Here is a 15,165-nt window from a genome sequence, read left to right as displayed (position 1 = left end):
AAATTTAGAAGTATATTTGAAATTATTTTTTAGTAATTGAGGAATGGTACCCAAATCCATCCTAGTGGAAATCATATTTAAACCAGTAGTCTGATTCTTAGTTTTAAAAAATCTGAGAAAACTTAGTTCATGTAATGCAGAACTTGTGACATTTTAACAATACAGTCTTATGGGTATCTGTTGAATTTAATGCAATTTACTTTCAAGTAAGTGCAGGATTGGTACTCAGTGCAGAGGCATTTGGTTATAGATAGTAGGATATTTGCTGCTGATTGCTATATTAATATTGGATCTATTTTTTCATGTCATCAGAAATATTTGTCGGTATTTTAAACTGAAATTCAAGGCATAGTTCCTGGTTTGAAACTTGGACCTCAGTCCAAATAAGCTTTCAGTAAACTTTTCAGCCTCGCAATTCCCAGAGCTGATGAGCCTATTTGTAGTTCAAGTTTAAGAACATCTTGTGACTTGGCAGTAGGAACAGCTATAGTAAAAGCATGATGTCTCCACGGCACACATAGTTCTCTGCTACACATGCAAATTTCTTCATTAGATCATGTCCCTAATTCTAACAAAAAAATCATTTTGAATAATGGATAATCAAAGTGTTATATGGAACCATATGTGGCAACATTTGTATTAGCGCATATTGCAGGCATGCACTGTGGATTTTTCAGTCCATAAAACAGTTGGACCGCAAATAATAGAAAGGTTAGCATACTGACTTTAGTTTCTTTCTCTGTCTCCATCAGTGTTTTGCAGACAAAAAGCAAGCAGTGAGCACATATGCCATGTCACAAAAAGTTGTTTTCCTTTCAAAACAAAAAAACTGGGAAAGCATCATTCAACATCACACACTACTTTGTACGTTATAGCTAGGTTTGCCATACATCCAGAATTTCCCAAACATAGCCAGGATTCGGTCATCGGAAACAGTGCCTGGGTGGAAATTGCTGGAACGTCCGGGAAAATCTGGATGTATGGCAACCAATGTTTGTGGCACAAAAGAATAATCAGAAAATATCTTCCCTGCCTCCACTCTACAGATTTCTTAACAGTATCTGTTATTCACTGTTCTGTGCTTTTCCCACTCTGCTTTTTGTCTAATTAAAGTTGAAATTCACTCCCACAAGATGTAGTGATGGCCACCAACTTGAATGCCTTTAAAAGATGAGATGATTTTATGAAAGGATGGCTAACAACAATAGCTATGTGCACTGAGGTCTTGCTTATGGGCTTCCTGTAAGCATCCAGTTGGCAACTGTGAAAGCAGAACCGTGGGCTAGAGGGGCATTCAAATGGATCCAGCAGTCTCTTATTATGTTTTCACATCATATTTCTATGATGTAAGGGTGCACAAACAACATGCACACAGCTAACTTAACTGAATGTCATTCTCTAATTGGACCCACCAGGTGAGATGCTGCAGGTAGTTGCTAGAGAAAGTGCCTTTTCTTTGGTAATGTCCTGACTTGGACAATTCTTTTGCAACCTGACTTAGCACCTTTTTTTAAAAAAAAAATACTTTTTTTATTTGATTTAAAAAAATATAAACACACAACGAACATCAATTCAGAATCCAAATCCTGAGATTACTCTGAATCTCCTGACTTCCCCCCCATCCCTTCCATGGGTCCCAATAAAAATAATTACAACTGCATATCAATATTTGGCTTAGCACCTTTCTTAATGTCACTCCAGCACTAGGCAAAGGCTATTTTATCAGTCCTGATTTTATTTTCATTTTTTTGTCATGTGATTGTATGCTGCCCTTATATAGTTTATTGTTAATATGTCTTTTTAATTTTATGTATTTTAGATGTAATTTAAGCGTTCTGTATTTTTGACCATGCAAGCTTCCTTGAGAATTTGTTAAATGGAAATACAACATAAATATTCAGTAAAGAAATAAATCCACTTCCCTTCAAACAGAGAATATGGGGTGTTTATGAATGGTTTATGAATGCTACATGGTTTCAACAAATGGAGAATAAAATGCAAAATGTGCTTATGGGAAGCTATTATGACTTGCTACTGATTTCAAAAATAAGTAAGATTTCGATAAACAATCATATTATGGACTAGCTATGTCAGTGCCTTCTTATGCTTAGTAACTATTTAGTATGATGATGGAAACAGAGGCAACATACTTGTTTTTTATGTATATAATATAACCCTGTTGTACTTCTGATTCCTTAAGTCAAAACCAATGTATCTTTTTATTTCAATGCTTTGAAATATTGTAACTTTACTTTTTAGGTGGATTGGAGTCATTGAAAAATCTTCAGCGACTTGTTATTGATCACAATCAATTGATCAGCACCAAAGGACTATCTCATACTCCTACTCTAGTGTATATAGATTGTTCCTTTAATCATCTTACTCATATTGATGGCATTGAAAATTGTGGCCTTCTTCAAATTCTGAAGTTACAAGGGAATAACTTCAATGAGGTAAAAAAACTACAACACCTTGGCTGTTATCCAATTAAAGAAGTCTTACAGAGCAATTCTAGGCATGGGGGAAACTCATGCCAGGCACCCCGATTTTCTCTTTTTTGCTTTTTCGTTTTTCTCTTTCCGTTGCTTTAATGAGAAGAAAAATAGCTGTTCCAGTTTTAAGTTTGGTATAGTTTTTTAAAAAACTTAAGAAGACCCATTCAGGAATCAGACCAAAGACACAGTCGTATTCTTACAGTGGCCAACCAGATGACTACATGTTCTTCTGAGGAGAATCTGCTGGATTGTTACTTGGTAGCAATGCAACAATGAGCTTTCTCTGTGATAGCAGTCACCTCTAAATATCCTGTGCACTGTTCCCAAGACATCTCTGGTAGCAGATCTCCTCCACCCATGGATTGCTCTATCCACTTGGTGAAAGGTCTGAAGCATCCAACACTATCAGTTGATTATATTTGCAGATGAGAAAAACCAGTAGTTCTGAATAAAAAGCACACTTTGGGGTTTCTAAAGACGTATTTATGTGCCCCAGCATACATTATTTTACATAATATATTCCTTCATGTTCAATAGAGAAGGTGCAGTGCATCTTCTAAGATGACACTTGGAGTGCCCCATTCTTATCAATGCATAAGGTTTTGTTTGATCATCCTGAGAGGGAATCACATAGCGTCACCACTTACCTATTTTATAAGACTTCAAATTCCATCTTATTTCTGAAATAATGTGTTGGGAAAGGAGTGTTGGGCTGATCCATGCACACACACACCTGTATGCACATGTATGGTACACAGAATCATATCCCCCCATTGCTGCTGTTGAATGGTCACTATGTACATTATTGAGTATACATTTCAGTTTTTCAATGGAACATCAGAGACTGAAGCACCTTTATTTAATTTTGGTCCCATTTATATATATATTCTCTATGTGTGTGTGTGTGTGTGTGTGTGTGTGTAACATCATCAACTGTTTATTTGCATGCCATTTTTCCACAAAATTGTGCTCAAAGTGACTCACAGTATATTAAATGAACAATAATATTTCAAAAACCTATTAAAAACTTACGCTGCAGTAACTGCAAATAGGATTGCAGCCTTAGTCATTTTAGTATGATAGGCAATGTGCTATAATAATATGTTAATATGCTGTTGATTTATGTTTAGTTCCCCAGCCTGGAAAATCATGTTTTGCTAAGAGAATTATACTTGGAAGACAACAGCATCTCAACAATGGAAAAGCTTTCTACATATTGGCTGCCTTTGCTACAGATACTTTTTATCTCACAAAACAGGTAAAACTAATAATATTATATTTTTTGAGGGGGTGGATTACAGTGGTACCTCGGGTTAAGAACTTAATTCATTCTGGAGGTCCATTCTTAACCTGAAACTGTTCTTAACCTGAAGCACCACTTTAGCTAATGGGGCCTCCTGCTGCTGCGCTGCTACTGCACGATTTCTGTTCTCATCCTGAAGCAAAGTTCTTAACCTGAGGTACTATTTCTGGGTTAGCGGAGTCTGTAAGCTGAAGCGTCTGTAACCTGAGGTACCACTGTATAAAGTTCAGACCCTTTTAAAACTGGAAATACAAGGAATGAAGTCAGGGTCCTTCTACATACAAAGCATACAGCCATGGGCCTTTCATACATATTGAACCCTGTTGTGTGACTTCTCTCTTTCCCCTCCCTTTGCTGCTGTATATTGCAGTCGACAGCTGGTGAAGTGCTTCCTGTTGTGTGGAAGGAAGCACTCTGTCATAATAGCTGAGTGGATATTTGGCTGACATTTCTAGCAGGAAAAGCTTCCCGTACCTCGGCTGTATGTGTCAACATCTTTAACATAAATCGTTTGGGCAAAAGTGAGAATGAGGATGAAGTGGATAGGCATGACTATAAATATAGCTGGAATGGATGACAATATCAGCAGAATGGATGATTAAAGCAGTAAAAAATGTAGTAGTTCAGTAGTTGATATTTGTAGTTTCTTTACCAATGTGGCCATGTTCTAAGCAGCTCCATATGCTTTTGCTATGGCATAAGTGATTGGATGTTCTGTACAGAAGGATTGAATGTAATGAAATAAGCTGTTGAAAGAAAAGCTGTTCCTTTGCTTTTATCCTGCAGCTGATGCAGTTGTATGATTTCTTCTTAAGAGTGTGCAGTGAGTGTCATTTCCTTTTTGTTGACTGCTGGAAGCCCCTATGAATGTTAGGATTGTGAATCCACATATTCCTTAAGAATAAAGCTCCAGTAGGAAAGTCTATTTTGCAACTAATAGGTCTTCATCTTTAGTTTATAATAGGAATAATTGATTTTTAAAGGTAAACATGGATGCCTAATAAAATTTTAGCAGACAAAATACTGATAGGTGACTCGTAATATTTTTTAAAGCTTTGCACATATTAAAAATTTGAACAGTATGTTTATCTGGATGACTGCCCCTGTTAAAAGAATGAAGTACATTATATGTGCATGATGTGAGAAGAACACATTTTCATATTTCAAAGCTGTCCTTATTTATCTGTGCCTCAAGTTCCTATCAGAGGAAAAGGTGGGATAAAAATATATAAAACAATAATAATATTTCCGTATGTACCGTATATTTATTAAGCAGAATAACTTCCCCCTTTTCAAAGTAGTTATCCATCAAGTTTTATAAGTTGTATCATGTAGGAATTTCCGTGGTTAAGAGAGCAAGAGCACCCCTCTCCTGTTCCTTCTTTCTCGGGCTTTCAATACTTTTCCCTACCCTTCTATTTCAGCACCAACCATGGTTAGCTCAGGAGAGGCAGCTTTAAAATAAGCATTTGAAACCTGATTCTAACTGTGATTTCAAACTCTTTCAGCTAATGCTGAAAAGAGAAGGAGTAATTAGAAAAGAAGAGGGACCGAGGAGCATATGAGGTTGAGAAGGGAAGGAAGTGTGCAAGTCTGAGGGGTTCTCCAGATCTCTGAACCATTCTTCTTCTTCTCTGGCGATCACTCATAGCTGAGTAAGATTGCCTTCCATGAACACAGTTTTAACAGTGAGTCCGTAAGTGACTGTGGAGGCCAATTCTGGATCCACACGTCCTTCCACAGCGGGGACAAGCTATAGCAAATGCATTTAAAACAAGACTAAACCCTAACAAATTAGACATACATGTGAAAGACCCATTTATCCAGCTGGGAAAGTCTGATGGTACAAAAATGTATCCAGTTGTTTCCAGAAAGTGCAGATAGTGGACACCTGTTGTATAGTGACAGTAAGGCTGTTTCACAAAACAGGGGAAACCATAGTAAAAGTCCTTCTCCGAGTTACTGTGGAGTTGACTTCTGAGATGTTTGGAAGTTGCAAAAAAAAGTCCCTTGCAGACCACAGCAATGTATTGGTTGTATAAGGGATAAGATGGTCTCTCAAGTAACCTGGCCTGAGCTTCATAGGGCCCTATATTTTAGTACCCACACCTTGAACTTAGCCTGATAACAGATTGGCAGCTAGTGCAAATCCCCCAAGCAGGATGTTATAAACTGGTGGTAGTTTGCCCCCATAAGCAACCTAGCTGCTATACTCTGCACCAGCTGCAACCTCTGGATCACTCCTAAGACTTGCCTCTTTTAAGTACCATTGATTGTTTAAGAAATATACAGTGGAATCTTATATATGTTTACTCAAAAGGAAGACCCATTGAGTTTAATGGGACTTACAGTATTCCCAAGTAAGTGGGCATGGGATCACATCCTCAAACATATGTTTAAACTTCTCCTTGAATTTTAACTTAAAATGCCTTTGCTTTGTCTGAATCATGACCCAAACAAATTTTTTACAAGATGCACTATGTAATGATCAAGTATCATTTTATTTTATTACTTTTTATCAATATGAAGTGTTGCCTTTTTCTTTTAAAGCTTGTGCATCTTTAATTCAGCAAAAGTGGCTATTTTATTTTGAATAATAAACAAGATAAGTCAATTGCATAACACAGAAGAAAAGTCTGTGAGTATCCATAAAAAAAACTATCTGCATTGCAGAGAAGTGCAATAAATGGATTTTGACAAAATGTGTATTTAGTGTGTATATTTTGGAGTATACACTTCAGCACTTTACTGCTTCTCCTCCCCGACCCCCACTACCACATGCATTTAACTTTCAAGTTTGTTTCAGTTTTGCTTTCTTCATATAAGTCTCCCAGACTGTCTTTGTCCTGCCTTTGCGACTGTTTGGCTTTAAATGATACCAGAAAAAGGAAGCTATTGGACTTTAAAAAAATATCTTTTACTTCTGTGTCGTCTTTGTAATTTATATCCTTTTAATGCCCAGGGCTAGTGGGACAAGGTCAAGTGGTATTAAGTTTTCTGTAATGTCCTTTGTCTTTCTGGTTTGAATTTTCTAAAAAGAAAAAGGGGGGGAAAAGACAAAGACCGCCAGTGAAAAGGAAGCTATAGAATGACAGACTGAAAAAAAGGATTTGCCTTGTATAGTACAGGACAAGAATTTGAGATCTGAATGGCAAGTAAGACATCCAGTTCTCTAAATTATGACACCCTAAATGCCATTATTAACAAGCAACATAAGATGTATTACATACAGAGTTCTTCTACATCTATGATTTTACTGTGTGCTCTGTTCTCATTCCGTTAGAGCATTTCAAAAGTTAGCAGTATACTGGCCAGAGATTTGGTGGGGTTTCCAGCTCAGAGTAGATTCATTGAAGTTAAAGGACATGACTATCTTAGCTTCATTAATTCCAACTGGTCTACTCTGAGTAAGACTTAGTTGATAAGAACAGGAGACACCATTAAACCACAGTCTAACTTGTCTATTGCCAAAGTATTTCAAACAGACTAACTTCTGTAATCCAGGATGGCCACAATTTGAGCTTTTAGTGATCAAAATGTTTGTCAACTCTGTGTTCTGGAAAATGTTTAGCTGTTGCTTTGACCCATTACTGTGAAACTTCCACCTAAAATTGCAAAGCTGCTGGCTTGCAGCCTTCAACTCTAAATACTATGGTCAATAATCCTCCTTCTGTTAGTATAACAAGAAAGCCTTTCTCTCATGCAGTAATGAGACAAATAAAAGAAAGGCAATACGTATATTTTTAAATGGAATAACATCTTGGAAATTTAATGACTGCAAGGTTGTGTTGTCACGCATTTAAGAACCTTTTGCATGGGAAGCAGTTTCTGAGAACTTCAGGTGCTGCTTGAGTTAGATATACTATAAAACAAACAGATGGTGCAAGGCGCAATATGTCTACAGTTACAAATCTCTTTGGGTAAGGTTCTTTCTTTTTAATACCAAGCTTTCCTTAAGGCAGTAAATATCTGTATGAGGAGGTTCAGAGTGTCTCTAAGCTACAAGGGTGGGTGTTCTTGCTTTTATATTTAGCTGTGGGGGGGGGGAGGAATCTTAAGAAAAAAGTAGGAATAAGTGTGTCAAATAGATTGCATATAATCAATGTATGCATCATTTATTTCTCATTCTAATAATTAAGATAAGAGTGCAGTATCTCCACTGCACTGATTGGAAGAGATCACCTTTGTTCTGTCCCAAGAGCAGCATCCAATAAAAGGGGATTATGTGGAAACTAAACCTTCCACAGAACTGCTTGTTCTTCTCTAAGGAAGTTCATTTCATTACTTTTGAAAACCATAGTTCTTATGGTATTTCCTGAAGCCTGATAAATGTTATCTGTTACTCCATGGAAAACTGTTACAATTACCTTCTAGCACCTTGGATAGCTAACAGGCACTTTGCTACCAAATGATACAAAAATATTTGGGTTTTGAAGGTATAGTTCTGCAATACCTGTTCCATCTTTTTCACTCCCATGGTTAAGATTGTTTTGCATTGACTTTCTATTAAAATGTTGGTTGTTTTTCTTTCAGTTTGACTCAACTTGCACCTGTTTTTTCGTGTGTGTCTTTGGAAAAGCTAGATATCAGTAACAACTGCTTATTAGGTGAGTTTAAAAGATAAATGGGAGGGACGTTTGTTGTCGTGAGTTTCAGATGCTGCATTGTAAAATATAAGTCAGCCCGATTGTTGACACATATGCAGAGGGAGCTATAAAATGCCTATATTATTTGTTGCAGTGTTCTTAAGCATGGAGTTTAGAGTTGGTATACAAATATTCTGTACTTCCAGAATCACATTATCTCTTCACCAACACAGATCTTTGCTATGCTTAACCATGGCTGAGGCTGAGGAGCTGAGCAAAGCTGAGAGTTTGCTCTTGTGCAGGATTGAAACCCAGATATAACCCTGCTTAAGAGTAAATCTTGCTTAGCTTGAATAATACTTAAGGGTGGTGCTGACAGAAGCCTTTACATGGTTAATGACAATGGAAAAGTAGAGAGCAAGTGGGCAGTTCCAAGGTCTTCTCCTCAACCATTAATCATAGATAGTTTATCTAAGTAATACTTAAATACGTATTACTACATAATAGACAACAGTTCAAATTAAAACACCATTAGTTGTTGTTGTTTTTTAATAGCATCTACAACTTCTGTGTGTTTCTAATTCAAGTTGCTCATTCTGATTTAGAGTCTGATAAGGCAATCAAATTACTTTGTATCCTTAGATTGCTGTAATTATATATTTTTACTTTATATTAAGCCTTGGTTGGTTTAGTTTCTGTGCCTTCATGTAGTAGCCAAGGGATTTTGAATTTGGTGACTGACAACTGTCCTTAGCCAAGAAAAAAGACTGGTCAGGCATCTACCAATATAACAAAGATAAACAGCATACCAAATAGCATTCATGCAAATCCAGTGTTCAGGTAAATAAAAAAAAGAGAGAGCAATAAGTTTCACGGAGTGATTAACAAATGAAATTTGTCCAAATTAGCATCCTATAACAATCCAATATGGTGAACATAATCTATGTTGCAATGATTAGGAGGTGTGAAATGGGTTGGCATTTAGTGATGACATTTAATAATCTCTGGAACGATGAACTTGATTTAATTAATTTTCTTTGAATTTGACAATTATTTGAAAATAATTTGTTGTGATCCCAACAGCAATAAAATAATTATTCCATTTATTTTATTTGTACTTTTCGTAACAAATGCAGATCTTAACAGTGTCATTCAGTGGCTTGGTGGTTGTGATAGCCTAAGAGAATTATCCGTGCAAGGAAATCCACTTCTTCAAGAAGAGAACTGGAGGTAACCAGATGAGAGTCAGAGATTGTGACAAGTGCTGAGTATCAATATGGTGGCTGAGATTTTGTTCTTTTTTCTTCCTCTAGGGTGGCCAGCTATGCCTTTAAGCAAATAATAGTGAAATGTACTTTTGGGGAGCTGTTTCGCTTCCTCTCTCCTTTTCTCCCTTCTTCCCAAGGTTTTATAGAAGCAACATACATCACAGATGAAAGGGAATGTGAAAACAAAACCATGATTGTCTCTTGTTCTGAAAAAAAGATTTGCCAATACTTATAATTACAATCATTATTTGCACAGAAAAGAAGTCAAGTTAATTACAATTAATTCTTAGTGCTTTCTGTGGTTCTTGACTAACTTGTTCCACTGATTTCAACAGGACCTAAGTTCAACTCACTTAGGCTGCAAGCCTATGCAGACTTTATGCAAGAGTTAATCTCATTGAACTCAGCTAGTCTGGATCCTTCAGTGCCAAGAAGTATACTGCCTCTGAAACTGGAGGTATTACATAGTGAGGATGGCTATTAGTCTTATCCTCCATGAATTTGCCTAAGCCAGTTTTGTAGCCATCCAAGTTGGTGGTCTCCTCTTTCTCCAGTTGGTGGGGGACTTTGGGCTCTCAAATTTCAGTGTTTCCCTATGCAACACTGCCTAAAATTTGGTACCCCCTGCCTCTCAAACTTGGTTCTACATTGTTGTTGTAGCACCCAATGCAGCTTGGCATCCAGCACGGCCAAACTGCTCACACTGCCCTAAAACTACCTCTGCTCCAGTTCACCAAGAGGCAAAACTAACAACAACAAACCCTGCACATAATAACAGCACTGACAGGGTAGATCAGAATCTCATTAGGTAGCATCTTCTGAGCTTTGCTCAGAACATTGGATGAATGAGATGGCATCTGAGGGTTGCTCTTTGGAGCTCTCTCAGCTACCCAGGGTCAGATTCATAGCATCTAATCCAGGAATCTAGTGAAACATCAGACTTTCATAAATACAGTATCCCATCTCCTCAAAATCAATGCTATTAAAACTGTATCCACTTCAAACATCATTTAATTTAATTTATTTGCTTCTCCCTGGTCTCCTTACCAAAAAAAAAGTCATGTTCATTTTGGACTTCAAGTGGCTCAACAAATACATCTGTAAAAGGGCATTTCCTGTTTCTTGGAAGTACAATTGCTGTTGTATATGATGGTAGCGCTTTCTCCAATGCTGATACTTGTTTATGTAGACTAGCAATTGCTAGGTGATTCCCGGTCTAATTTAAAACACCTATCAAATTGGGTTCATGTGGAAGGAAACAATGATAACCAAGCTATACTGTTCATTTCCATTCTTAGTAATGATTTGTATGTCATTCTACCTTGTATAAAATTTTCTTTTGGTTTTCAAATAATTGTAAGATATCTCTAAAGCTAGAATGGTCTCCTTCCTTTTTTCACATTCCTTTCTATGCTTGTTTTTGTTATGCTTTCAGATTCTTTTCAATCATCTCTTTTCCACATGGAACTTGGCTGACTCACTTTGGAAAACCCATTTTTCTAAAAATGGATCAGCTCAGCTGAAAGTCATATTACACATATATGCAAACACACACACACAGACAAACTTCATTCCCTACAAAATTGGAAACCCACAAAAATTTGGATCATGCTAGAAACGTTTAGATCAGAGGATCAGGGAGATCCAACTTTTGAATAAACACAATATATCAGTCAGCTATTAACTGTTGTATGTAATTAGGGAACAGGCAAGGAGGGTACCATGAGCCCGAGATCCATTCCTGATCTCACCATGAGTACTGGTTCCATGTCATACCAATTGAGCAGACCCTTGTTCCAAACATGGTTTATATAACAGGTGCAGATGAGGCAACATATATGCAGAAAAATGTAGAAATTGACTAGCACAGCATTACTTGTGAATATGTATTTATATTCTTGCATGATGAAGATAACTGGTACTGTAATTGTAAAAGACAAAGTAATTTTACTAAAGTAGTGCATGTTATATGACAACATAACTGTCTTACCATTTGTAGCTATATTGTTTTTAATGGTTGATATTACATATAATTAATTGCTGCTCCATGCAAGCCCAGTTTTAAAAATCCTTGAAATTCCTGAGCCATCAAGGTCCTCCGACGTTATTTGACCAACTGAGCTTTCATAATTGGACAAGAGATTAATTTATCTAACGGGATGCTATAAAGTATGGATTTGTTGAATTCAGCATTCACTATAACTTCAGGCAATATGTTTCAGTGAACTTTACATAACCCCTTGATACCAACAAAGGAATTAGTTGTAAAATTTCCCAATAGGTTTCCTACTTTCATGTCCAGCCAGTGATAACACTGAGGAAGCTGAAGTACTAAGAAATCACTTTTTAGAAATTAAACCCTGGGATCAGTTTGAGCACTCCTAGGGGGAAAGTGTTTCATTGCAGTAATGATTAATAGAACCTCTTAAGTGACAGAATATTCACCAGGAAGTTTTCACTAAATGAAATATTGATTCAGCCGCCACTAGGAGAAACCCAGCTGGAAAAACTAGTGTTAAGATCCCATGGCTCTAAGAAACCTTACTTTCCAACATTAATCAACTTGATATGGCATCTTTTCAATATATCATTATTCAACATTGTTTCTAATAGACCTGCACATGCAGTGTGGACTTATCAGTTTAGTGCTATCACCTAATGCTATTGCACAACAAATAACAAGAAACATTTTGCTGCTGTTGTAGCTATGCTGTTATTTATAGAAGCAAGGAATATGAGCCATCAGAATCTGGAATCCCCAGTACATATAAGGAGCTCCCAAACAAGCAAGGGCTTCTTTATTTGCCTTAGGTCATCATGAGCATACCATCCAACATGTCAAGGTGAAAAACTGGGACACTGTATTCCAGGGCCATGCTCCTGCGTGAGTCAAGTGACCTGCACGAGATCGCTCCCCCCCAAAAAAAGTGCTTTTTCGGGGTGAAATTGCAGTGCCCAAAATGACCACCATGCTCTCCCATAAAACAAATTTAAAATTCCAGCCCATGTATAAGAAAAAAGTGAGGTATGTACCTGTTGTCCCTTCCTCTCAGTTGACCTTCTTGAAACTACAGAGGGGCAATTTCAATTAGGGAAGTATCATAGCAGGGAAGCAGCCCACAAGAGAAAGAAAAAGATAGTGATTCACATATATTTTTCTCCCCTCAGTTGGATTTTTAGAAGCTTCAAGGGTGAAATTTCAATTGAGGAAGCAGCAAGGGGGAAGTAGGAGAGTTTAACACCCCCTTTCCCCAGTATCATCACCCAATGCAACTTGGGCAACCCCATAGCTACTTTTCTGGTTGTTTTTATTTTAAATGTCAGGAGACCCAAACTTACCTCTCCCACATCCAATCCCTTGTATTGAGCTGCTGCCTGGTTTGGATCAGAACTTTATATATATGGTCCAATAATCAAATGAAGTGCATTGTTTCATCTTTAAAGAATCACAAAATGTTTTATTGTCTTTCAAGTAAATAGTTATGTAATTAAACAAGAAAATGCATCTTCCTAACCATCTTCCTTACAGCAGAGATGATAATAAACTGTGTTGATTCTAGCACTAACATAGCTTTCTCTCATTTTAAAAGGCGATCTTTACTTAAAGTTCTTCCCAGTTTAAATGTGCTTAATGATGAAAACATAAATTCTGATGCAGAAAATGCAGATGAAAGAATGATGAAAAAAGCACAGCCAGGAAGCTTTGCAGCATTTTGTCAAGCTCAGATTCAAAAAATTGATTTAGTCAGCAAAAAAGCCACAACTAGGTTAATGTAAGTATATTCAGCATTTTGATATGCCTTTCTGTGCTCCTAAATATGAGAATATGAATACATCAGAATCACATTAAGGTGAAAAGTTGCTAAAATATCTATTTCAGTTTTTCTTTTACTTAATTAATTCATGCCTTGCGACACCTTTTAAAAAACAACAGTTTCAAAATGTACCAGATGGATTTAGTTCTTCCTCAAGGCTTCATAAAACAAAGCCACTAGTAAGGTTTTTAAACTAACCAGATGCTTTACTCTCCCATTAAACTAATGGGCCTAAAAACAGCTTAATTGTGGCTAGATTGCACTCACTGTGTTTAAGACTTTATCAGTTGTTTCATGACATTACTTTGCATTGCAAGGATGCTATCTACTATTGTAGACATATATGCATGAGGAAATTAGTTCTGTATTGTCAAAGACCGTGTCTTTACTTAAGTAGTCTTCTGTAGGTGTGAAGTGCCCATGTGCTCTTACCATGTGTGCAGTGTAACTCCTTTCCTTGCATGCCTCACCACATGGATTAAGTGTCTGAACAGAGCCTAAAGTCAAAATAAAAAAATCCTTCCAGTAGCACCTTTAAGACCAACTAAGTTAGTTCTTGGTATGAGCTTTCGTGTGCAAGCACACTTCTTCAGATACCTGAAGAAGTGTGCTTGCACACGAAAGCTCATACCAAGAACTAACTTAGTTGGTCTTAAAGGTGCTACTGGAAGGATTTTTTTATTTTGACTATGGCAGACCAACACGGCTACCTATCTGTAACTGGAACCATGGAAGGCACCACATTGAGCCGCATGAAATGGAAGTCCATCAACCTCACCAGGTATCTGAAGAAGTGTGCTTGCACACGAAAGCTCATACCAAGAACTAACTTAGTTGGTCTTAAAGGTGCTACTGGAAGGATTTTTTTATTTTGACTATGGCAGACCAACACGGCTACCTATCTGTAACTAGAGCCTAAAGTGTTCACCTCATTCAGGAGAACCACACAAGTTCTTATTTGAAGTGCTGTAAAACAAAGTGGGAAAGTGTTTGCTTAGAAGACTTGAGACACATTTGCTAAATCTCTGCTTTCCTGCACTAGACTGTTCCTTATTGTAAAGAAAAGGTAATTGGCAGAATTTCAGTTGTGTGATGTTGTCAGCAATGGTAATCTGGTCATAGGAGAATAGCATACAATTCTGAGGTGATGAGGTAAAATTCTGACTGAAAGGAAATGGGTGTGATTTATAATGGAAAGAGGGGAAGCTATCTGGTTAAGATAGATCACTTGTGTCTTATCTATCAGTTAACCGTTCTTCTTTTACATTATGAAAAATGTTAAGACATATTTTAATTTCTGAAATGGGCCAGCATTATTTATTTAATTTTCAAATGTGTGCTTCTGAGAAGAATCCACAGAGACTAACAACAAAACTGAAAAGACATGCATTGGACTGTACTGTAAAACAATCAAAACAACAATAATGAGAACCGTAATAAAAATAGTGCCATTCCACAAAGAAAATGGAATCCATAGAAAGCTGCCATTATAATGAGTTAGACTACTTGACCATGTAGCTCAGTATTGATGACCTGTGACTTTCTAGAGTTTCAGACAGCATTCTTCCTCACCTCTACCGGCAGATTCCAAGAATTGAACTTGGAACACTTTACATGAAAAACATGTGCTTTGCTACTGAGTTCTCATCTTTCTCTAATTTCCTGATGGTGTGGTATATTTTTTCTAAATATGGAAAA

The 15,165-nt window shown here is 37.0% G+C and overlaps 1 protein-coding gene across 6 annotated transcripts in view; it reads left to right on the top strand.

Annotated features, from left to right (window-relative positions):
- The window catches only part of LRRIQ1 (leucine rich repeats and IQ motif containing 1), a 106,040-nt gene that overhangs the window by 13,485 nt on the left and 77,390 nt on the right, over positions 1-15,165 (top strand). For all 6 annotated transcript variants that reach the window (XR_013976970.1, XM_080971441.1, XM_080971442.1 and 3 more), the window contains 5 exons: positions 2,260-2,453; positions 3,626-3,753; positions 8,332-8,405; positions 9,521-9,614; positions 13,243-13,425. Coding sequence is in view for 5 of the 6 variants with exons in the window: in XM_080971441.1 (XP_080827567.1) it covers positions 2,260-2,453; positions 3,626-3,753; positions 8,332-8,405; positions 9,521-9,614; positions 13,243-13,425 (673 nt within the window). In the remaining variant the exon portion in view is untranslated. The remainder of the gene's footprint in view (positions 1-2,259; positions 2,454-3,625; positions 3,754-8,331; positions 8,406-9,520; positions 9,615-13,242; positions 13,426-15,165) is intronic.

Source organism: Podarcis pityusensis, assembly GCF_964106645.2.
Source record: "Podarcis pityusensis genome assembly, chromosome: 10".
Classification (NCBI taxonomy): Eukaryota; Metazoa; Chordata; class Lepidosauria; order Squamata; family Lacertidae; genus Podarcis; species Podarcis pityusensis.
This window is presented reverse-complemented; position numbering and strand designations above follow the sequence as displayed.